Here is a 25,003-nt window from a genome sequence, read left to right on the forward strand (position 1 = left end):
GTAAACAAAAAGGTATCGCCAGCTTGAAAGTTGGTTTCCAGCATCACTGCAACTACGAAAGCCAACACCAATGGAGCACTCTCCTTGGGCATGCTGGTAGTTCTGCATTGTCTTTTTTGTTATTTTCATCTTAGGGCCTTCCGTGCAGCAAGTGCAGTTCCGTTCCTGCCGCACCGTGCATATGACGCCTGCTGACATCCAGAGCAATGCGATTGTGTAGAAGTGTCGCAGCAATCATAAGACCATCGATTGTTTCTACCAGCAGCTTATTTTCCTGAATTCTCGAACTTTGAAATACTTCGAAAATATTCTAGATTTTCAAATATTGATATTCATTTTAAGCTCGAATCGAATACCAAAGTACTCGATTTGATATTCGAACCATTAGAAACTTCGCTCATACCTAGAATTTCGAACTATAGTAGCATTGTAACTGTGGAGTTTTGAAAATAGCACACACAAGACCAAAGGATAGCCAGCAGGCAGGCAGTTTATTTGCGAGCTCTTATTTGGGACCTCCTAAATTACGAGCCTCCCTCGGTGGTGCAGGCAGGGAATGAATGCATAGTGCAAATGAAAGAGTGGAATTGTCACCTAGTTGGAGGTCTCTCATGCTGTCCTGACATACTGAACTTTATAGCCCCTTCAGGAGAGTTGGCCTCTCTATCTTTTCAGCTGTTTGTATGACTATCAAAACATCGAATATGCCATCATTCACAAATATTTTCACCCATAGATTTTCTGGAGCACCACGCACTAGCTCATTCACCGAGGTGAGTTTCAGGTGTGTTGACACAAAATGGCCTAGCTGCTAAATTTGAATGGCTGTTGACTCAATTCCTAATCTAGCTCTCTAAAGTTGTATATGGTTCTTTGCACATGCACCCTAGCGGTCTAGCCACTACTCAGCGTCACCATGCCATTTCTCTCCACACTGTGCACAATAACTCAGGGCATTGTCCACGAGAGGACGCCAGTGTGTCATGCCCTCTTCACGCCTGATTCACTGGCTGCTTTTATCTCATGAGAGCCTGAGGATAAGTAGTACTGGTTAGGCCACCAGATGAGGATAGAGGTCGATATCTCGCCATGCCTCATGCGCGGGGAAAGGGACAAAACTGCTCTTGCCCGCAGGACATTGAGTAATGCTATACTGTTTGCATGGGATTTTCAAAGGAATGTTCTGTCTTTTCAATATAGAAAGCAATCTGATATATTCAGGTTTATACCAGCTGGTCCAGGGTAGTCCACCGACAATTGTTAATAGTAGGCTTTTTGCAGCAAAGCTGGCTCTTGAGTAGGCACGTGCGTATAGTGGTTTTTTTGGTTCGAAGCGAATAGTAAATTTCTTCAAATAATTTTGAAGCAAATATTTTGGAATACTGCTGGCGCACGAAAATAGGTTGAATGGCACAGTAGACATTTTCAAAACCTTCTTTTTCGAACACACAACATCATTATAAGAAAATAGAGAATGCACTGAAGCTTTGTCACACTGATTGAAGCTGTGCCGACTTTCTGCAAAAATGTCTATCGGAAGTTGGGGAAGTTGACTTACATGCGGTGCTGACGCATTTGTGGGGTATGAGACCTATATGTGGGGCCTCCGACAGTTGCTCTTAACTGCAAGTGCATCGTTGCGTAGCTGTTGCTTTTAAGTGGTGACTCCATGACACGTGCTGAGCGTAAGCACTAAGCGCCCAGCACAACCTCGTGTCGGGCATCGGAAGGGGGCACCCATCGCCATGTTTCTTGTGCTACCTCCCATTCTTACTCATACCGTCGCACTTGTTTATTGAATTTCACAAGGAGACGAGCGGCTACGGCAGCTACAGGCAGCTCAGACTTGTTCCGAGGAAGTCAAGGAAGCCGTGCATCCTCCGATTAGAGAGATTTAGCATAGTGCGATCCATTTCCGCGAGGAGCCGCTGCCCATGCACAGATCGCCCTGCGGATGCCACAAGGCCCGAGGCGCCAGCCAGCTCTTTTCTCCCCAGCCATGTCGGGACCAACCAGCGTGTGCACACTGGTAGCACAATGGTACATCTTTCTATTGATGCACACCACCATGCCAATTACGGCACATGCGCACCGTGGGTAGCACGGCCAAAGACACCTTGCCAGTACAAATCTGGGTGCTACAATTACACCTGCTCGTGTCTGTTGTGGCGAGCATGCGCAGACCGGCTCCGGCATATGCGTGGGAGTGCAGGCACGCAGCGCAGAGTAGGGGGTTTTGTTGCATGTGCGCCACGGTATCATCCCAGAGGAGCTACGCAGAACTAAAACCACATGCAGCAAGAGTTCGAGAAACGTTATTCCCTCAAGATGAATTACTTCGAGATTTCGAATACCAACTTTCAGATCAAATAGGATATAAAATACTTTACTTTACTATTCGACAGAATATTCGGAATTATTTAATATTCGCATTTATGGTGAGGTCATACTAGTGTTTGAAGACATGACAAAACAGCTGCATCATGTTAACTAGTATGCTGGTTAACTAACATTTAATATTAAGCCTTGAAGCTGTTACAGTTAAGTGCCTGGTTGTAATTAGGGACTTGAAGCCGGCCATTAGTATGGCCATACAGTCGAGCGAGCCATGCTCGCTTATTACGAATGAGCGTCAAAATACCGTCAAAATGTGTATGAGGGCTATGGCCCATCTTCTCAGATACTACGAACAACAATGGCCGCACCCCTCAGTTATAACGAACTAGGAGGCGACGAAAATTCTCCCTCACAGTTGATAATCGCATGCTTCCCGCGAGCATGGTAACTGAACAGCGGCTTCCAGGTTTCGTGATCCCTTCTATACAAAGAATCAACCTCCCCCCCCCCACCCCCACACCCAATAGATAAAGAGTGCCATTGACATTTCAGTTAACTGCCGACCAAGCGTGCCCGGACAAGCTGGAAGTTTAAAATTAATGTGTGCACGTGTGGCAGGTGGGCAAACTGTATGAAAAGGAAACAGATTGTGGTAAGTGCGGGACAAAGGCAGCATTAAAAGCAAAACTACTGCACATGGTTTCTGGTGAACCAATGACCGCGATGTAAAAAGTCTGAATATCAGTCACGAACATTGGCTTTGCTGGCCCACCCAGTCATGTGGCACGCGTCGTCTACCCTATCGGATCTCCATCTTCTGCGCTGCTGCCGCCTGCAGGCACCACGCATACGGCAGATGTGCGTTCTTCGTGCACATGCGCATTGGTAGCTTTGTCGCTGCATCTTTAAAGCTTTGTCAAGGATCAAAGACTAAAATTCTGACCTATCACTAGTTATCTCAATCGCTATCGGTATTACTGCGTTCCTAAAGCAGTGCGTCCGCAGCAAGGGTCTCAGCCAAGATCACAGGACTGCGCTGGAGAGCATAAGAATTGGCTTGATAGGGTGTGCATTGAAGAAACATTCGTTCAAAACAGACTATTAAATGCCACTTTTTTTTCAATGTATTTTTGGCTGTATTAGGGAGAGTCCAATTGCTACGAACTTCAGATGCAACAAACGCCATCTGCGTGACCTGCAGGTTCGTTATAAGTGCACTCGACTGTATGAATGTTTAGAATTTCAAAAACGAGATTACCCTTGGTGCTACGACACAACACAGTTTGGTCACCTTGTGCCAAAAGATGCACACTTTTGTACATTGGTACGTGCAGGGTCTATGGTACGTGCACCATGGAGCGATATGTACTGGGGTACGTTCCCAGTACACGTCATTGCATGGCACACTTATGATGCGACCTTCTGTGTCCCACCTGTGCCGCGGGCTCAATGCCGCTCGCTGCTCCAGACCACGTGGGCGAGAAAAGGTATTAGGGGGCATTGCTTTGCGCATGTCTTTTGGAGCTGTCTTTTGGCGTCTTTGACACAATATTTTGGCGCTTGGGCAAACTTTGATGAGCCACACGGTGCCAAGGATAATCTTGTTTTTGAAATTCTAAACCCTATTTTCTTATACAAACGGCTGGCTACAATTCCCTTAATTGCAACATTGCAAACTGCCACCTAACTGTAATAGTTAAAAAGTGAACATGATTGACCTGTTTTCTGATGTCTCCCAATACTGGTATCACAGTCGAACCTCATTACATCCCATATTCGTTTTAAAAGTATGTGCTTAAACTCCCTTAAAAAGTCGAGGAATGAACCCTAGCAAACGCGGCTTAAAGTTGGACAGCAGAATGTTGTGAAAACGTCCAACTTTTTTCATTTGAAGCTTGGTATAAATGTTTTGCCACGTGCTGGCAGTTAATTCTATGAGGAAAGAGCAAGTTACCTTGTTTTACAGGGCCAAGATCTGACGTTTTGGAATGTCACGATGTGTGGTTGTGGGTTTAGCTGAAGAACGTTTAGAAGGTTCAAATCGTTAAAGTGCAGTGTGAATCGATCAAATTGAAAATACTATTTGAAAACTATTTGAAGTTTCATATAGTTGCACACCCCTACTTTCAAGTGAAATTACCACTCACAAGATGTGGTGCAGAAATATAAATCTTTGAGGCTTAGTTGACTACTGTAGACTCTCACATGGCACCATAGGGATGAAATAAGGTCGAGCAGCAGTTTGTAAGAGTGAAATATGATGTACTGACTAGATAACTGTGTTGCGGGCCCAGTGGAGAAGGGCAGCTAAAATACCAACTGCAGCATTTTGTGATGTTTTCTTCCAGACGCCAGTGGCCTGAAAGATCCGGAGAAGGTCAGTGCTTGTAAGAAACAAGTGCTAGAAGCTCTGCAGGCGTACACCATTTCACACTACCCATCGCAGCCAACCAAGTTTGGTGAGCTGCTGCTCTTTGTGACCGAGCTCGAGCGTGCCTGCCAGGTGAGCAAGGAGTCCTTGGAAGCGTTTGGGCGCATCGCCTCTTCTGCGGGAGCATCATCTTCGTCTGCACCCATGGCTGACCCACAGGCCCCCAGTTTCAACTTGCTGTTTGAACTCTTGCGGGGGGACCACTGAGTGCCACAGCCCACAGGGTGCTCTTCTGTGGGCACCTGTACATAGTGCCCTCTGGTGATTGTGCAGAGACCATGGAGAAGCATGGGAGAGGCCGACAGTATTTCTTCTTTTTTTTCATACTCCGCTGTGTAATGTGTTGCCCTCTTCTTCCCTGAAGATAGGGCAGTTCTATGGCAGGTGAAGTGACACCTGCTTTCCAGTTTCCTTTTCTCATTTGCTCAAGCTGATGTGTATATGGTGTGCTGTTTCTTTTTTCCCCTTTGAATTTTCTTCTTTCTTGCTTGTTCCAAGTGACGGCGCCCTGCTGTTCTAGTGTTGGTCGTCTTTCCTAGTCTTCCCCTGTTGCTGTACCCTTCCTTGCTAGCTAGTAGCGGCTTATGGCAGTGATACCAAGTTGTGGAAGAGCGAGCGAGGACTAGTGCTGTTTTAACCTTTTCTGTTTCTGTCTTAAAGATGTGTCCGCTCTGTTCTTCCATCATTGCTGCTGCGTTTTCTTTTCTTGCTAGTTACCTCCTCCAGAAGAACAGATGCTGGGCAAATACTTTTGTATGTTACACAACTACACCAAATTCACTTTTTTCAGCCTTTTTTTTACCGCAAAAAATAGTGAAGAATGCTGTCTTAGACAGTTCGCATCGTGATTCCTTTCACTGAGTTTTTTTACTTCATATCTTGATTTCATGGATCTGTCTCTGCATTTATCTCGTATTTTTTCCCTTTTTTGCAAAGCGAGCTTTCAGTTGTCTGATGCTTTGTGCCATGGTGCATCTTGCCTCATGTCATTTAAAGTCAAGGTAAACTTGAAAGGTGTACTATCTGTGGCCACATTGGACTCGCCCTGTTTACAACTTTTAGTGTTCTACTTGTTTATAGTTCAATGCTATGAATGCCCCAGATTATCACTTCAGTTGCAACTGAAATGAATAGCAGCTATACTAATTCATGTTTTATTTTTTTGCATGCTTGTGCCAGTATTGGTTGCCTGAAGCTAATCAAGCAACATTCATTGTTCTCGCAACTGTGCTTCAAAACTCTTACCAATATTCTCACATGGTTGTTTGAAGGCCAAAATGGCAAGCATCTACCCAGTCATTGTTTAAATTAAGGTCCCAGTCCATTGGAAGGTTTTCTTGCATTTAACAGTTAACTGGTAATGTTATTGTTTAGAGCAGGTTTGATTTTGGGTAGGAGGGAACAAGTCTAACCATGTTGGTTCAAAAAAGATGTAATAGTTGTCTATACAAGAACTTTGAAACCAGTACATTTTGGATTAAAACCGGGGTTTCTTGTTATGCATAAGTAGTTAAAGTTGTTGTGTCAGATTAAATACGATTTTTACAGAAGCAATCAATTCGTGGTTTCTTTCTTTTTTTCTACCTGTAATGAACATTAAAATTTTTTATTATTACCTTATTAAATGTAAACATCGTTAAATTTGTGGACACCTCCTTGACACAACCTTCTCATTCTAGTTTACTGGCACTCAGGTAAACAAGGTTTTAGATACTTTATTTCTGCCTAAATTTTGTTATGTTTAATTCTTGTCTAGCTGTTCCTGATAACATCTCACGTAGATGTATGGAGTTCTGTCTTTGTTAGAGTAGTGCTGCAACATTAGTGCTTTTTCCAAGCTTGGGTTTTTATGATGCAAAGTGCAAGGTGAACCAGGCTTGCTTATCTTTGCCATTGCTTGCCATATACAGTCGATCCCGGATATATCGAATTATTGCCTATATCGAACGGTTCAAAAATCCTCTTCGGAATCCCATGCAAAAGTATAGCGCTATTGTTCGCGTATATAGAACTCTCAAGCACTGGCATATCGATGTATCGAGCTCCGAGCTGAGCTGCGCCCCGGCAAGTGTGCTTCTACGCCATACCCCACCCTTGCAAGCGCGCTTCTCCCATCGGCAACCCCGCAAGTGCGCTTCTCCTCGGGATCATTTCACGAAGTTCACACGGTCTCACGGACACCGCCCCACACTCTGAGAAAGGGGCGTGTGTGTAAAAGGCACGTGACGAGGAGCACGTGGAGTGTGATTGGGCGTGAAAGGGAAGCGGGAGGGAGGAACCACGATGATCACAGGCGCCCGTTTCCTGTTTTTGGTTGGCTACACCGCTGGCGCAACGAGTCGAAGTCAGTGCAGCTCGGGCTTGTGGCAGTGCGGATACGCGGAGCGCTGCGTCTTTCGATTCGCTTTGTTCCTTTTATTCAATAGGCTAACGCGAAGGCTTGAGACTTGTGTGGTGCAGTGCTTTTTGCTTTCCGCTTTTGGCACGTGTTCCGGAGGCATGGCCGCGAAAAAACGCAAGAATTTGGATTTTTCAACAAAGGCGGACTAGCAGTTCCTAGTTTTGTGGGGAGCATTTCAGTACTACGCAACGGGCGTGGCCGTCCACGACGTCCGCCGCCTCTTGCAGGGCCGTCTCGATCTGCCCGTCCGTTCCATTGATTTATCCAAATCGTGACGTGATCAGCATTGTAAGGTTTCTGGCGACAGCCGGTGGTCTGATTCAGCTGCGTATTCGGCCAGGACACCTGCAGCCGGGGACCCTGCACGGCGATAGGCATCTGGGTTCCCACGGCCGGTCCTCGCGAGGTTTATTGGATTCGAGACGGAGGATTCCACTGCCGTTTGTAAACCTTGTTCGCGGAAGATCGTGCGGCCCGGAGGCAGTTAGCGACCGCCAGAACCGAGCAGGGGTGACTCACCCCTTCAACTATGCCTGCTCGCCGGCGCCTCGCCCATTCGGACTTCCCGGAAGACGTGTCCGGCTGGAGCGTGAGAACTGTCGTTCGGACGCGAAGGCAACGCTCTCTCTGGTGGGGGCGATTGTCCAGCGGCACCCTCTTTCTCCGGCGAGGCATGTGACGGGGGCGTGTCCCTATGTGAAGTGGTGTGTGTGTGTGTGTGTGTGTGTGTGTACGACAACGCAAGTTAGGCAACGCCCAACCTGGCGAAGACTTCCTCGAACCTGGGGAATCCTGGGGACCGGACCCTTTTTAAACCGGACGACGAGTGCCGTGAGAGAGAATCCTCGATCATCCTCAGATCTTCTCAGATCCTCCGACCTTCCCCCATCACCCTCCAATGGGTTCCAAAATCTTGTAAATAATGTAAAAATAAACCCCCTGTACAGTTTCCTTCATAACCAAGTCCGACAACGTCATTCGGAGAAGGGACCTGCGGTGCTGAGTCAGCTCGCTCAAGGACCCCTCGTCCCTAACAACTGGTTGGCAGCAGCTGGGATGGACCGTGCGACATCGTGATTTCTCAACCGGTAAGCGTTTCGGCATTTTGCTATAGGATTCGCCAGGCTTCAGATTTTGAGAGAATAATCTAGAATCACTGGGAAATGTATGTCAATTGAGAAAGGGTAATCTCACGACATTTTGCAGATAGCATTGCCAAAGCGGAGAAACCGTTGTCATGGACCTGATGAAATTGTCAAAGTCGGACTTGCTGTTGTTATGCGAGGAACTATCAATAGAAGTACAGGGCAAAATTACAAAACTTGAAATATGCAAGACAATTCAAAAGCACGTAGATGACGATCAGCTGGTAGATACGTGGAATTTGGTACAGGAAGAAAAAAGAAAAAGGGAAGCGGAATGGGAAAAAGAGCAAGCGATGTACAATCATATAGAATGAACAGACTCATGCAGCCCTATGAAAGTGGAAGGGACATAGGATTGTACCTGGGAAACTTTGAGATAACTTGCGAAAGGGAGAACTTTGCTCGCAGTACATGGCCGCAACGGCTTCTGACACTCTTGCCATGTGAAGTAGCTGAAGTCATAGCGAGACTTAGCACACAAGACGCAGCTGACTACGAAAAAGTCAAAAGCCAGCCTGCTAAAAAGGTACCGGCTGTCAGCCGAAGCTTTCCGACAGCGCTTCAGGAACGCAATGAAAAACGATAGCGAGGGCTATCCGGATTTCGCGTATGGACTAAAGACGAATCTGCTAGAGTGGCTAAAAGGAGCCGAGGTTTATGAAACCGAGACAAAATCATAGAGTGTTTTTGCCTTGAGCAATTTTACCGACGCATTCCCCAAGTGGTGAAACTGTGGGTTCAAGACAGGGAAAAAGTCGACACAGTTGAAAGGGCCGCTGAGCTAGCAGAGGAGTACGTTTCGCGCAGAAGGTTGAGCACTGAAGAGGGTGCGTCACACGCTCGAAACGCGATGCGAGATAAAGGGCCTAGCAGAAAGACGCGAAGTGCTAGAAGTTCGGAGCAATCAGAGGCAACGAAGGTAGCGCCAGAAAAGCGTGAAGAACAGGCGAAGAGACAGGGAGCAGACAAAGCCGCGAAAAAAGAGTTTGAGGCTAGTAGGCCATTTCGTTGCTACAACTGCAATGGTGTCGGGCACTTTGCAGCCAAGTGTACAAAGCAACGTTTGGTGTTCTCGTGCGTCGAGGATAACGACGAGAATCTAGAGCTCCTTAAGCCTGCACGAGCTGCACGTTAACGGGAAACCGTGCAGGGTGCTTCGTGATAGCGCCGCGACGATGGACGTTGTCCACCCGTCTTACGTGTCAGTGGACGATTTTACGGGAGAAGTCTCGTGGATAAAACAGGCAGTAGAAGAACACAGTGTATGCCTTCCCATAGCTAGAGTGATAATTTGTGGACCGTTTGGAGAGCTAATCACTGAGGCCGCAGTTTCGAAGGCCGTGCCACTTCAATATCCTTACCTCTTCTCGAATCGATCAGACCAATTGCTACGCGAGAGAGGCCAGAAAGTCGGAAGCGGGGTGATACAAGCTTTGACAAGATCGAAAACTCGTCAGCTCGCATCTCAACTAAGTCAGATTCCCGAACCTCAGGTAGCCAGAGACGCACCAGCCAGCATATCGTTGCAATCAAATGAGGAGGGAAGTGAACCAACGAGGAATGAAAGCCAGACAGCTGACCGAGCAAATGAGCGACGAGGGACTTCAACCACTAAGTCGGTAGAGGAATCAGAAAACGCTGAAGGATCCGTTTTATCTCCAACATCGCGTAGTTTTGATCGCCTTCTGCAGGTGAACAGGGAGTCCCTAACAAAAGAACAGAAGCAGGATCCCACTTTGGAAAGACTGCACCTTACAGCTAAAGAGGGCATCGCGAGACGCAACATAACGATGCATGAGAAGGGAGGCTTACTATACCGACACTACCAGGACAGAAAAGGCAAAACATTTGATCAGCTGGTCGTGCCCGAAAAATACAGAGCGGACATTTTGAGTCTCTGCCACGGAAATGGCTGGGCAGGACATCTGGGAATCAATAAAACAAAGGAGCGCCTATTAATGGAATATTATTGGCCGGGTTGTTTCAAAGATGCAGAACGCTACTTAAAATCATGCGATGCGTGCCAGCGCGTGGGCAAGCCGGGAGAGACATGGAAGGCTCAGGAGTCCAGCGTTGTGGTGTGTGCCTCCTTTGTTCTTGTCTTGCGTCTTTTTTCGCTGGTTCCTTTTCTATGCAACATGGAAGGCTCCACTCAAAATTGTTCCATTGATCTCGGAACATTTCCGCCGGCTTGTAATAGACACAGTAGGCCCTTTACCTAAAACGAAATCAGGCTATAAGTACTTGCTTACTATGCTATGTCCCGCCACAAAATTTCCCGAGGCAATTCCGTTGAAGGACTTGAGCTCCACAGAAATAGTTGATGCCCTTTTGTTAGTGTTCGTGAGAATAGGATTTCCGGCCGAAATCCAAGCCGATCAGGCGACGGTCTTTACAAGCGCCTTGACGACCACATTCCTAGAAAGAAGCGGAATAAAACTTGCACAGCTCGGTGTATCATCCGCAGTCCAACAGTGTAGAGAAATGGCATTCGGTGCTGAAGCGGGTGCTACGCGCTCTTTGTTATGAGCATAAAGCAGACTGGGAGGATTGTCTGCCGGCCACACTTTTCGCTTTACGAACAGTACCCCACGAAGCTACGGGGTTTACGCCAGCAGAACTCGTGTACGGAAGAGCCCTCCGCTCTCCCCTCCGAGTGCTGAGAGAAATGTGGAAAGGGACAGGAGAGAACCAGACAGTGGTTGAGTACGTGCTTAAGCTACTGGACCGCCTTAACAACACGAGGGAATTAGTAAATCGAAATATGAAAGCTGCCCAGGAGGCCGCCAAGGTCTATTATGACAGAAACGCTCGCCTTCGAGGTTTCACCGCGGGCGATCGCGTGATGATCCTCCGGCCATCGAGAAAAAACAAGCTGGAAGTTCACTGGGATGGTCCAGTAGAAGTGTTGCAAAAACTTTCGGAGACGAATTACGCGCTAAGGGTTCCAGGCAGGGGAAAGCAGGTGAGAATCTATCATTGCAATCTGATGAAGCCGTTCATGGAACGCAGCGGGATCGTCAATCTGACTCTAAATGAACCAGAAGAGCTGGACAGCGAGAGTCAGGGTTGGAAGGGAGGTGCGTACGCTAGTGATAACGTGGAAAACATTCTGGCTCACTCCGTGAATGCAGATTTCCTAAGCGGGACACAGGTCGACACGCTAAAGCAGTTGTTGAGCGAATTCGCTGACCTATTTAGCAGTCGCCCGGGAAAGACACACCTCCTGACACACGAAATCGAGCTCACCTCTGATGAGCCGGTACGGTCGAAACCCTACAGGGTATCACCGCGGGAAAAAGAAATAATGGACGCGGAAATTCAGCGCATGTTGGAGTTAGGGGTTGTAGAGCCAGCGGAAAGTGACTATACCTCACCGCTAATTCTTGTTGAGGCCCCCGGGAAAGATCCTCGTCCGTGCGTGGATTATAGAAAGCTTAATGCAATTACCAGGGATCAGCTATACCCGATTCCCAACATAGAGGAAAGGATAGAAAGGGTGAGCGGCGCGAAATTCATTTCCACCCTCGATCTCGTACGGGTTTATTGGCAGGTTCCCCTCTCAGAAAGCGCGAGCAGGTATGCCGCTTTCATCTCCCCAGCGGGCACCTTTCGACCCTTAATGCTTAGTTTTGGGTTGAAGAATGCCCCCTACAGCTTCTTGAAACTCATGGACATCGTACTGAAGGACATGCAGTGCTTTGCACTCCCTTATTTAGACGATGTGGCAATTTTTTCGGAAACCTGGCAAGAGCATCTAGAACACCTAAAGACCGTGTTTTCTAGTTTACGACAGGCTGGACTGACACTGAAGGCAGAAAAGTGTAGATTTGGTTGCGCACAGGTGACGTACTTGGGCCACGTTGTAGGCCAGGGAACTAGGAGCCCATCCGAGTTAAAGATTGCCCCGATCGCAGCATTTCCGCAACCACGGACGAAAACGGCCATTCGCTCATTTTTGGGATTAGTTGGGTACTACCAGCGATATATTCCTAACTACTCACAGCGGGCTAGTCCCTTAACTGACGCCTTGCGAAAGGGAGCACCTACTAACGTAAGTAGGGATAACCAAAAAGAAAACGCCTTCAAAAGCCTGAAGGAAGCACTCGTGTCCCGACCCTTGCTCAGGACCCCTGACTATGGGAAAGAGTTCATAGTCCAGTGTGATGCCAGTGATAGAGGGCGGGGTGCTGTCTTAAGCCAAGTTGGCTACGACCATGAAGAACACCCAGTTCTGTACATCAGCCGCAAACTGACCAGTAGAGAGGAAGCGTACAGCGCTTCCGAAAAAGAGTGCGCGTGTTTAGTTTGGGCAGCGCAGAAGTTGTCGTGTTACCTGTACGGAGCAAAGTTTGTATTTGAGACTGACCATTGTCCTTTAACGTGGCTGCGACAGATGTCCCCCAAAAATGGTCGCTTGCTCAGATGGAGTCTGGCTCTCCAACAGTACAATTTCTCGGTGCGTTATAAGGGGAAACTGCACGGAAATGCTGATGGCTTGAGCAGACTGATGTAAGCGGGAGAACTAAGAGGAATCTCCTCCTGTGTGAGTGTTTTTTTTTACTTTGTTCCAAGTAATCCGGCTGTGGCAGTTTCAAAAGGAGATGTTTCGCGCTCAGTCGGCACAACATTAACCCACATTTGAACACATTTTTTTTAAAAGTGTATTGTTGTCAATGGAAGAAGCCTGGTGATTCTTTGGCGAAGTACGAGCACTTGCGGGTGGGGCAGTGCTTTGCTGTTTGGAACGTCCCACCTTCGCTTTCCTTTGTTGGTGGTGCTTGGGGTTCTGCCTTGGGGGCGATGATATTGCAATCCAGGGGACCAACACGGACGCCATCTCATCTCTTCCTGCCCAGCGGTCGTCAACGCTGGACATTCGAGATTTTTCGGGCCGCGGAGGAGCTGTAAGGTTTCTGGCGACAGCCGGTGGTCTGATTCAGCTGCGTATTCGGCCAGGACACCTGCAGCCGGGGTCCCTGCACGGCGATAGGCATCTGGGTTCCCACGGCCGGTCCTCGCGAGGTTTATTGGATTCGAGACGGAGGATTCCACTGCCGTTTGTAAACCTTGTTCGCGGAAGATCGTGCGGCCCGGAGGCAGTTAGCGACCGCCAGAACCGAGCAGGGGGTGACTCACCCCTTCAACTGTGCCTGCTCGCCGGCGCCTCGCCCATTCGGACTTCCCGGAAGACGTGTCCGGCTGGAGCGTGAGAACTGTCGTTCGGACGCGAAGGCAACGCTCTCTCTGGTGGGGGCGATTGTCCAGCGGCACCCTCTTTCTCCGGTGAGGCATGTGACGGGGGCGTGTCCCTATGTGAAGTGGTGTGTGTGTGTGTGTGTGTGTGTGTGTGTACGACAACGCAAGTTAGGCCACGCCCAACCTGGCGAAGACTTCCTCGAACCTGGGGAATCCTGGGGACCGGACCCTTTTTAAACCGGACGACGAGTGCCGTGAGAGAGAATCCTCGATCATCCTCAGATCTTCTCAGATCCTCCGACCTTCCCCCATCACCCTCCAATGGGTTCCAAAATCTTGTAAACAATGTAAAATAAACCCCCTGTACAGTTTCCTTCATAACCAAGTCCGAAACGTCATTCAGAGAAGGGACCTGCGGTGCTGAAAGAGTCAGCTCACTCAAGGACCCCTCGTCCCTAACAGCATGTAGGGTATGTCTAATGCCCCTATGCCGTCAAGTTTTCTAGGGAGCGTGATCAGCGCGGCGTTGAATAAAACGCGATAAAACAGACTCCTGTGGTATTATCTGATTTCCCATGGGTATGTTTGAACCGATTTGAGTTTCCCTATAGTTAGCTGCGTTGTCTTATTAGACAAAAAATCTCTTATGTGGGCGTAATTGTGTCACCCTACGTTTGGTTTCGAGAGATCGGCTAATATCACCTCGTGCGAGGTGTTACGAAACGATTTCTTCAAATCCAACCCTAGGATGGCCCGCGTACCGTGGCCGTTCCCCGGGACTGCAATTTCCCTAGCGAGTTGCAGCATTACGTCCGGCGTGGATAGCTGCGGCCTAAATCCGATCATCGTGTGCGGCGTGAGGCGACTGATCTCTACGTAGTTGTGCAAACGCGTGAGAAACACGTGCTCCATGAGCTTACCCAGGCAGGACGTGAGGGAGATGGGTCGAAGGTTCTCGATGTTCAGCTTCTTGCCGGGTTTCGGTATGAAAGTGACTCTTGCATGTTTCCATGCACGCGGAAGGCTCCCTCCTTTCCAGAACTTGTTCATATTGTCTGTTACAGCATGGGCCGAGTCGTCATCCAGGTTTCTGGTGATTTTGTTAGTTACACCGCCCGACCCCGCGGCCGAGGACACCTAAGTCTCGCCCGATCGCAGATATCGCAGCCATCAGTTCCGCGGCAGTGATGTCCGCGTCAAGTGCCTCTTCTCCGCCCCAGTATACACCGTAGCTGCATTCCCACCCTCTGTTGTATTGCGGTACTTATACTTCAAGACGTTCAGTAGTTCTTAGGCCGTGTCATTGTACTGATGTACTATCTGGATCTGGCGCGTCCGAGCTGCGGACTTTGAGTCTAATCTAGTAGGTGCCGCAGCAGAAGCCACGATTTCCTATTTCCTACTTGCCCGTTTAATACGTCACATGTCTGCCAACACTGTAGCCTGTTGAGCTCATTGGCGTGATCTTCAATCTCCCTTTCCAGCCTGTAAGTGCGAAGTCTCAGCCTTCTATTGCGATTGCCCGTCTTCAACTTACCCAATAGGGACGCGTGCGCCTTCCAGATGTGCATGAGACGTTTGTTTGCCGCAGGATGTTGTCCGGTGGTTTCCACCTCATCGGTGAGGCGCTCTGCGTCTCGCTTGAGATCGCTTACCCGGCCATCCTGATCGGTGATGCCACCACCTGCCCGCGTCTCTGTGATGGTGTGGAACCTATTCCAATCAGTAATTTTTACCGGGGTCGTTCTGCTGAGAGACATAGCTGCCGAAGAATAGGGATTCACAGGGCGCAAAACTAGTTTTAAGTTCGATTACCAATTTTTTTGCGCTTCTAGAGCACTTTTCACGGCCTCTTAGCTCTTAGTAGTTCGCCGTTAGCCGCTAAAACAACCACCTTACTCAAGTCTCCTGTACAGCTTCCCACACTTGTTCGTTCTTTAATTCACGGCGACTTGTTTGCCGTTAACGCTTCAATACCATTTGGCTTCCCGTTACTCGCCGCACTCCACTTAGCCCTGTTGGACGCTTTTTCGTATAACTCCTAGTTTTGGCCACATAGGTGAGCTCTAGTTTTGTACAGTACTAGCGGGGTTGTAATCTCCGTACCAGCATTCTGCCACGTGCATACAGTGCTTACAGTAAACCGCGGCACATCTACGACTAGAATTTGTAAATTATACCTCAATGTTTCGCAGCAGGCTCGGCTCTTTCTTCAGGGGTGACAGGGTAGTACGTGGATGCACAATGATGGGGAAGAAAGCCAGAATTCAGTGCCTGTGTTTAATGATGGGTGTTCCCAAATAGAGAATACAACATAGCTGGACAGAAACGAACATAATATATGGAAACCGATATGGGGATGATGTTTAATAAACGGGCGTAATGTTTATGAAATGTTTGTTAAGCCACATTCTCGGCCTAGCATATACTGTTTGAGGCTGTTAGCACAAAGTGGCTGTTTTATACGCTACAGGCGACTACTTACTGATTGCCATTAATCAAGGCTGAAACGTGACGGGTCCTTGGCCATGAATCGATTTTGCTGCGGTGTAAGCATACATAGGAAATGTGCGCACCCAATCTAGGTTCATTGTTACAATTACTAACATTTCGCACGCGTCAGACACGCATGGCCCCTGGATTCATGGTTGTGGGTCGCGTGCCAGCGTTCAACACGGTGACACAAAAGGGCGACACACATATTGTTTATAGGAAAAGCTGGCGGCGCTGCACTTCGTCCACCGTGGAGAGGCGTGGCAACACCGGGAAGACGAGGTTCCGTTGTTGGCTTAGCTACAGTTGGGCCCAAAACATGGAATCAGCCTACCATTACCACTGCTGTGGAAACAAACCGAGAAGAAATGCTGTGAAGGTTTTCATACCAGCCTAACACCGCACTTTCACTTGAGTTAAATTTATTGAAGAAGCGAAAGAGGCACTATTGGCATAATTTATACCACGCACAGAAGATAACATCGTGGCACAGCTACCAGTACCGAGGCAGCGTCCTTGTTTTCGTCCTAACACCAGCTAAGCCCCGTAAGAAACCTCGTCTTCCCGGCATTCTCGGGGTGGAGGAAGTGCTCTTTACGAAAAAAGTTTATACGGTAACGCCAGCTTTCCCTCTGGGTAATATTGAGGAACTCTCTCTGTGGTGCTCTGGCATGCTGACATAAACCGCGGGCTGTCGGGATTCAGGTAGCAGCATCCCACCGCTGCCACCAGTTGTTGGGATTCAGGTAGCGTGACTGGGCCGGAGAAGAGACGAGGACGATCGGAGGAAGAAAACGTGGAAAACTTTATACAAAGACTATTTACATAATGTACAAGTAGGGCAATTGAGAGTGCTTCTCAGTAAAGTGAGCTTCTTAGCAGTCGGGGAGTCTCTGGTATCTCTCAAGAAGGGGGCTCTCTCCTGGTACCAAACCAGCAGCTCCTTAAATACTATTCGTATTCCCCAGACCCCTAGCTGGGGAATATAGTTCGAAGAATGATGTCCAATCACACGATGGCACTGATGGTACCACCCACGGCAGGGCGGTCCTGATGTTCTCTCGCAGCTCGGTCGAGGGAAAGGGAACAGGACCCGGTCACGTTGTCGTCCCCGCGGCCTACAGGTGGGCGCGTACGTGTGTCCGGACTGCGCCCATGTTGACCCGGAAGGCGCCAGCATGACACAGGAATGCAGGCTGTCTCCCAGCAGGGGTTGAAAGATCTTGTACTGATGACCGGAAGTGGAACCCCTGTCGAAGGTGCGGCACTCGGGCAATTGTTCAACCCCAGCGTGACCGAAGGGGACCACCCTGATCCCGCACTTCGTCGTCTGAGGACCGGAACGAATACGTTGGGACGCTTGGTCGTCGCTGCTTCCGGCATTCCTGCAACCACGTCTCCCCCAGAGGGCTCACCCACCCTCTCGGTGGTCTTCAGGGAATCCTCCCCATGCCCAACTTCGCCGAATTCCACAGCAGGAAGGAAGCGTGAGCACAACAGCACCCCCGCCGCCAGATATTGCGCCCGGAAAATGAACTGCTCGTACGTAGCTCCGCTGACTGGGCGTGCCAGGAACCAGATGCTCTCTGGGAGTCTTCGCATGACCTTCAGTGCCGAAGCTCGGCATCGCTTCCCGTCGTCAGATTGCCGTTTTGGGAAATTATCTGCAATGCTAGCCAAAAGGGATCACAGACGCCAAACCACACCCGACAAAAGCAAGTGCCCTCAGAACCCACTCATCCCGCCAGACCAAAACTCAGGAACAAAACTGCACTTAGCAAAAAAACTTCAACTAAAACTTGAAGAGATCAAATGTTTTGCCTGAATTAACACATGGTGCCTCCCGACGAGTAGTTTAGAGAGGACACCTGTCCAAGGCGCGTGCTCCCGCTCGAGGCGCACTTGGATAGGGAAAAAATTCGCTAAATGAAATCAGGTTGGTGCTTAGAGGTCACGCGGTACGGGAATAGGTGACTGGATTGCACGACGTGGCGTTCAGTTTTGCCCGCCCCAATAACTAGAGTCAAGGTACGTTACACCACTCGCTCTTATCCTTGGTCGAAATAAGGAAAACTACTCCTAGGTATTTTACCTGATTGTGAACAACATTATTGCAAAGAAAGTGGGAGATATACGCTCTTCATTAGGAAGAGAATATGAAATAAATCTCCAAAACTACAAATCTGGGAGACATCCCCTTTTGGTAAAATCTTTACCAGCTAAAAGGCTCGGCTTAGCCCGTCGGCATTTGTGTGGAGCTTGCCTTCCTTGCAGCGAACCTCGAAGCTGTGGTGCTGGAGGGCCAGGCTCCACCTTAACTGGCCGTTCCCATTTCACCTCAAGCTTGTTCCTTTTTGACGGAAGCAGCAACATCACCTGATCGCCAGATTTAGAGGTGCGCTTGCGTGCAGATTTGTCGTAGTACACTTTATACAGTGAGTGCGCTGCTCTGACATTTGCTTCCACGAGGTCTCTGGTTTTCGCAAGTCTTTCCAGTAGTTTTAGGACGTATTCCACTACACAAGAATCCTCTCCGTAACCCTCCCATGACTCCTTCAGCATGCGCAATGGGGTCCTCAAGTCACGCCCGTAGACTAGTTATGCGGGGCTAAATCCTGTGCTTTCGTGGGGGACGGATCTCATTGCAAAGAGTGCTGCTGGAATGCAGCCTTCCCAATCCCCCTTATGCTCAAAACACAGAGACCTAAGTATCCGCTTTAGCACTGAGTGCATACGCTCGACTGGATTTGACTGAGGGTGGTGAATGGAACTTCGGATTATTTTAACTCCACACCGTTCAAAGAACGTTGTTGTCAAGCAGCTTGTGAACACGCTCCCGTTATCGCTTTGTATCTCTGTAGGGAACCCTAGGCGAGAGAAAATTGACAAAAGGGCGTCTACAACACATGAGGAACTTAGCTCCTTCAAGGGAATGGCCTCGGAAAATTTGGCTGCCACGCACAGTGAGGTCAGAATGTAGCGACAGCCAGAGTTGGACGCTGGCCGTGGGCCGACAGTATCTATTACAAGACGCCGAAATGGCTCTGTAATTATGAGAACCAGTGTCATGGGTGCTTTCCATTAATCCGTCGACTTGCCGACCCGCTGGCAGGTGTCGCAAGATCTAACAAGCTGTTCCACATCTTTCCAGCAGCGAGGCCAGTAATATTCGAGGGCTAATCTAGCTTTTTTTTTATGTCCAGGTGGCCCGCCCATGTATTTCCGTGTGCGAGCTCTAGAAGCTGCAGCCGGCACTTCTCAGGCACTAGGAGTTGCTCATATACGCGTCCCTTTGAGTCGCAGTATTCCGGTGCTGAAGGCCTGATTTCTCATGAAAGCTGATGTTCTTTCTGTCGACACCCTCGCTCACCTTATTGCTTAGAGCTCTTAAAGATGGGTCGCTTTTCTGCTCTGCAATTAGTGCTTTCCTATCAACCTTAGTCAACTCCTCCCAACAAGTCGAAGCAGGTGTTAATGTCGAACCCTTCGCGTTGGTTCCTGTTGCCCCATTCTCTGCGGAATCGGCAGTTCCTTGAATTTCATGAGCTACCGCTTGTTCGGGAACACCTTCATGGTCATGCTCATGCGGTTTAGACGGATCAGTTTTTCTGCAAGGATCCCCCGGCTGGTCGGGAGAGTGGTTCGGTGCCTGCTCATTTATCGGAGCGCAGTCGAGTTTCTATGCGAGCTTTCGCGCTCGAGAGCGTGTTAGCGCCTTACAAGCCAAGACCGAGGGGAAAGAGAGACCTTTCTCTTTCAGCAGCTGCTCGGATTTGTTCGAAAACAGGTAGGGCAAGTGTGTCGGCAAGTTTGCGCTCACTGCCGCTTCTGTGCTTAGCCTGCCAGAAGTCCCCTCTAGGGTCACCTTCGCTATAGGCAAGCATGCACTCTGTTCTTCGGCGACCTGCTTAATCCAGGCGCATTTGACGGTGTAGCCCGTGGAGGAAACACAGGACGGGTGAGCAACATCCATGGTAGCCGCTGAATCCCGCAGTGCCCTGAATTTCTTGCCATTTATCACCACGTCCCGCATGTATGGCTCCAGCAATTTAAGGTTTTCCTCCGACTCTCGCATGCACGCGAACGCCATCTTTTGCTGTTTGCAATTCACTGCAATGTGACCCTCCTTGTTGCAATTATAGCAGACAATGGGCTTTCGCGCTTCAAACGCGCGAGCTCCAGGTGCCTGCTGTTTCGGCGAATCGGCAGATTTGGGTGACTCCATCTTGTTTTCGCTACCTCCTCCTTTTGATCCCGCTTCCTCTGTTTGGCGATCTCGGCGTGCTGGTGGCACCCTTCGGTCGGGGATTCTCTTTAAATAGGTTTCTCACTTTCCTAACCTGTTATCGTACCCTGCCTTGCTTTGGAGGTTCCGGCGAACGTAATACTCGTCTGCGAGCTGTGCTGCTTTGTCTAAGTCTATTGTTGAATTCCAATGGCAGATCCGGATCAAGTTTTTCTGCTCTGTTGGGAGCAATCGTATTCCAATGGCAAAATGGGAGTGCGAGTTGTCTGTTCCAATGGCAGATCGGGATCAGACGTCGATCCCGGTTCGCTCCGTGGAGCAGCGATATTTGCTCCGCCGAAATCGGCAGATTTGACCGGAACCCGGCGCGACGTATTACTTTCCCGCGTCTGTTTCCGGTCATGACCGGCTGCATCCGTCCTGTCGCATACCCGAACTTCCTGTCGCCGCTACGCGGTGATCCGGGCAACGTACAAGCAGTATTTTTTTTACTTTTTTTAAATTGAATTCTCCCAAATGTAATTATTTTTCGTTTTCTTCGCGTCTTCACAAGTTAAAACAAAAAAATTTCTTAACGGGATGTCAATTCCATCGCGGTTAATTCTTTGTGACCGCTTTTTACACCGAAATCGTTGACTTGTTTGAACCTCCCGCGCTTTCTGACGTCAGACAACGCGTACTCTCTAAGCCTAGCAGCTCTGTAAATAAGGAAGCAATCTGAAAATTTGGCGCGTTTCATCACTGGAATTTTGTGGTGCGGGCATCATCACACAAAGCGAAAGCTTCGTGCGCCTTTTGTTTGCCGTGAACGCGGGAGACAGAGCGGCGGCAAGGACGAATCGCTGTTGAAGCGAGAGGCCGCGCTTCGATGGGCGCCGCCATGTTGCCTGAACTTGGAGCTATTCTTGCGCTGAAGTGCCCCCGCGGGAGCGCATGCATTCCATTGGCAAAATGGGAGGGAGTGATCTCCGCCTGAACTACGCGCTCCGTTTGTGATCCGGCGGAGCGCTCTCGATCTGCCATTGGAATTCAACATTAATCTGTTAGCCTATCTTGCAGCCATAACCTCAGGTCTTCTGGAATCGCGCTATAGTACTGCTCTAGTGCGATGCACTCCAGTACCTTGTCATGACTTCCGTGCACCTCAGCGGTCTTAAGCCACTCGTTTAGGTTGACTTTAAGCCGGTACGCGAAGTCAGTATGCGACTCTCTGCCTTTCTTTACCTGCCTGAATCGCTGCCTAAAGGCTTCAGCAGAAAGCCGGTACTTCCTAAGCAGTGCGCTCTTTACCTTCTCGTAGTCATCACAGTCTTCCCGTGAGAGGCGAGCTACCACTTCGGCCGCCTCGCACGGAAGGAGGGGAAGTAACTTCTCAGACCAAGCGCTCTTGTCGATGTGCACCTTCCCTCATGCGCGTTCGAAATTTACCAAAAAGAGCGCAATATCGCCTCCCACAAGGTATGGTGAGACGAGATTCTGCAATCTCTGCCTCCCTTGCTCCTCTACCGAAGCTACAGGGCTAAGACGCGCCATATTCCCTCCATTCGAAGCGATTTCGAGCTCCTTCATTTTTCGAGTATGTTCACGGACCTCCCGTCTCTTTTGAGCCAACCGAAGCTCTTCTTTTTCTTTCTGCTCGCACAACTCCCGTCTCTCTTGACCCAACCGAAGCTCTTCTTTTTCTTTCTTGCGTCCAACAATCGTTTCCAAAGCCTCGTCGACCTCCTCAGTAGTCACCTCCTCCTGCCGCATAACCTCGAGAATTTCTTTTTTTCTTTTCGCAGAACGTAGCGAAATCCCCAGTTCCTGGCAAATTTGGAGCAGGTTCTGCCCTTTTAACTTCTCCATCGTGAGTTCCACCATGCGTTAGCAAGCCCACTAAAACAAAAGCCCTAGCTTGAAGTGGACAACGCAGTTTCCCTAAATCAATTTCCCAGACAACAGGAATCCGCACCTAGCATCTGCCTGTGCTAGTACGGTCTGGCGGAATGAACGGGAAACATTGGGCACTCACCCTGCCAAGGTATAGCTGACGCCCGTCAGTCCCGTAGCTGCCGAGGTCCGTTGGAGCCGGTAACTTCACGTGGACGTCCCACAGCTGCCATCCAGTTGTTGGGATTCAGGTAGCGCGACCGGGCCGGAGAAGAGACGAGGATGATCCGAGGAAAAAAACTTGGAAAACTTTATACAAGGACTATTTACATTATGTACAAGTGCGGGCAACTGTGAGTGCTTCTCAGTAAAGAGCGATTCTTAGGAGTCGGGACTCTCTGATACCTCTCAAGAAGGGGGCCACACTGATACCGAACTTCGTCCTGGCGAGGACCGGAACGAATACGCTTATGGTCGTCGCTGGCATTCCTGTTGAACGCTATCGTCGCTATGGGGACGCTATCGTCGCTGCTTCCGGTATTCCTGCTCGAACACGTGGGGACGCTATTGTCGTCGTTCCCACTGGCAGTCCTGCAGTCACGTCTCCCCCAGAGGGCTCACCCACCCTCGCTGTGGTCTTCAGGGAATCCTCCCCATGCCCCACTTCGCCGAATTCCACAGCAGGAAGGAAACGCGAGCACAACAATGCTTCCAGTACATCTTTTTGGACCGCCCTAATGTAGATGTCGAGGCAGTCTTCTCTCTGAGTTGGAGGAGTCCAGTGATTTTGCGACGGCAAATTTTTATCACGTTCGAGATCTTGTGGTCGGTCATGGAAGTATACTCCGTTTCGGCTTCCTTACGGAAGCCGAAACGTCGTTTATTGACGCAAGCCTTTGGTCGGCGATTCATGTATTTTTGTTTTCCTATGACGCTACTACCCGACCAGACGAGATTTCGTCCAACCTTAGACTTCACTCCGTAAGTCTCATATTACGGGCAAAATTTTCTAAGTCTTTAAACAACTGAAACTTACTGAACCAACCAGACGCGAGGCAGAAATTTAGGCCATGTGACAGGGCACTCTCGTCGTCATGAGTCAAGGTGAAGTGGAAAAGATGAATAACTGAGTTATGCAATTGGGAAGGTAATGGCAGTGGAGGCTGGCATTGCGGGGACAAAGATTTTGTCGCACGAAACATTTCTGGACTTGATAGCGTTTATCTCGGCACACTTTTTGTCTTTGCACACATCTAGGGCAGCGAGTTCTTCAGAAGACAAATTAGAGTGGTTTAGCAACTGCTTTTCTGTATTTGTGAATGACTTCAGGGCTGATAGGTGGTGATCTAAAACAACACGCGTAAATTCCAAAGCAGCCGTTGCTGAAATGCTTTCCCACTTTGCAGTGTTGCAGCAAGATAGTTTGGACGTTGCTGGTTCGACATAAACGCGCAGACCACGCGGAGCAGTGGAGGATGCTACGTAACTTGTTAAAGTATTGACATGATGTTCCGAACGAATGCGCTTTTCAACCACTTTTCTAATGCGTAGAAATTTGTCCGAGAATATGGGGCTGGAATAGGTGTCAGGAAGCGAATTTCTTAGTCGACGGGGGGTTTTGCTTACGGTGTTCGGGCGTTTCTTTCGGAGGTTTTAGTTATCCTCAGACGGGACATGGTCGACTGGGGTTGGAACGGATGTTATGTCGGTTCTGGAAGTTTTTCCTTTAGAAGTGGAGGCTGCAGAGCCACGAGTGTTGTGATCCTGAAGGTTGGAACACTGCGTAGTACAGTCGCGAGAGCGAGGATGTCGGGGATTGAAACACTAGCGCCGTAGTCCCAAGAATCAGAGGTTTTGGCGTGGACAACTCGAGGGTTTGAAGCGTGAGGGCCTCTAGGTGATGTACTGGTAGCAGGAATGGCGCAACCGGAACTTCTTGGAAGCAGGGCTGAGTCGATTGGTGCTGAGGAGACAGCAGGATGCGCGTCTTCAGCAGGAATGTCGGAAGCAAAAGCGTCGGGAGCAGGAAAGCCGGAAGCAGGCGCTTGAAGAGCGGTGATGTCCTGAGCGGGAGCGTCCAAGGCAAGAGCATCGGTAGCTGGGGCATCGAGGGCCGGAGTGTCGTGAGCAGCAGCGCCGGTAGGATCAGCGACGTCAGGTGCAACGCCGGCAGGAGCAGCGTCGGGAGCAAGGATGTCGGCAACCGAAACCGCAGGTGCTCCGGAGAGGGGAACACCAGGTGGTAAGTCGTCGAGAACGGTTTTGCACGGGAATGGAGTATCTCGCGCACTAGAGACAGAAGCAAGGCCACCAGTAGCGGGGCTGTCGTTTTGCACGGGAATGGAGTATCTCGCGCACTAGAGACAGAAGCAAGGCCACCAGTAGCGGGGCTGTCGTTTTGCACGGGAATGGAGTATCTCGCGCACTAGAGACAGAAGCAAGGCCACCAGTAGCGGGGCTGTCGGCGACAGCGGTGTTGACAGCGCGAGCGTTAACTGCGGTCGCGCGTGAGGCTGAATCTGTGGAACTAGAGACGCCAGAGCCGAGAGTGGGAACATTTGGTGCGCACTCTCTCCAGGAAGGCGCTCCCAGATCCAATGTGTCTTTTGAGCAAAATTGCTTAATTCGACTCGCAATCAGGGCGGCGCCGTCATAACTTGGATGAAAGCCATCGATAGCGAGCACGCGTGCTGGTGGAAGCCACTCAAAGCCATTGTCCACATAATACACGAGCTTGGATCGCCTGCAGAAGGTTCGCAGTAAACTATTGAAGATGCAAGTCTCTCGGTTGTGCCGATGAAGTTCCTTGTCTCTGTGCTTTCGACGATTTGTTGTTCTGGGAAGAATTAGGCTTGCGTATATGCGAGTAATATCGGGCC

At 49.5% G+C, this 25,003-nt stretch overlaps 2 protein-coding genes across 8 annotated transcripts in view; both read left to right on the forward strand.

The window, feature by feature from the left end:
- Positions 1-5,065, forward strand: part of LOC144116427 (nuclear hormone receptor FTZ-F1 beta-like) — a 62,680-nt gene extending 57,615 nt beyond the window's left edge. The window contains exon 9 of the mRNA XM_077651171.1: positions 4,686-5,065. Within this exon, the coding sequence (XP_077507297.1) occupies positions 4,686-4,975 (290 nt within the window). The 3' untranslated portion in view covers positions 4,976-5,065. The remainder of the gene's footprint in view (positions 1-4,685) is intronic.
- Positions 1-25,003, forward strand: part of LOC144114757 (uncharacterized) — a 257,525-nt gene that overhangs the window by 192,396 nt on the left and 40,126 nt on the right. The gene's annotated exons all lie outside the window — the stretch shown is intronic.

Source organism: Amblyomma americanum, chromosome 1, assembly GCF_052857255.1.
Source record: "Amblyomma americanum isolate KBUSLIRL-KWMA chromosome 1, ASM5285725v1, whole genome shotgun sequence".
NCBI classification, from domain to species: Eukaryota; Metazoa; Arthropoda; class Arachnida; order Ixodida; family Ixodidae; genus Amblyomma; species Amblyomma americanum.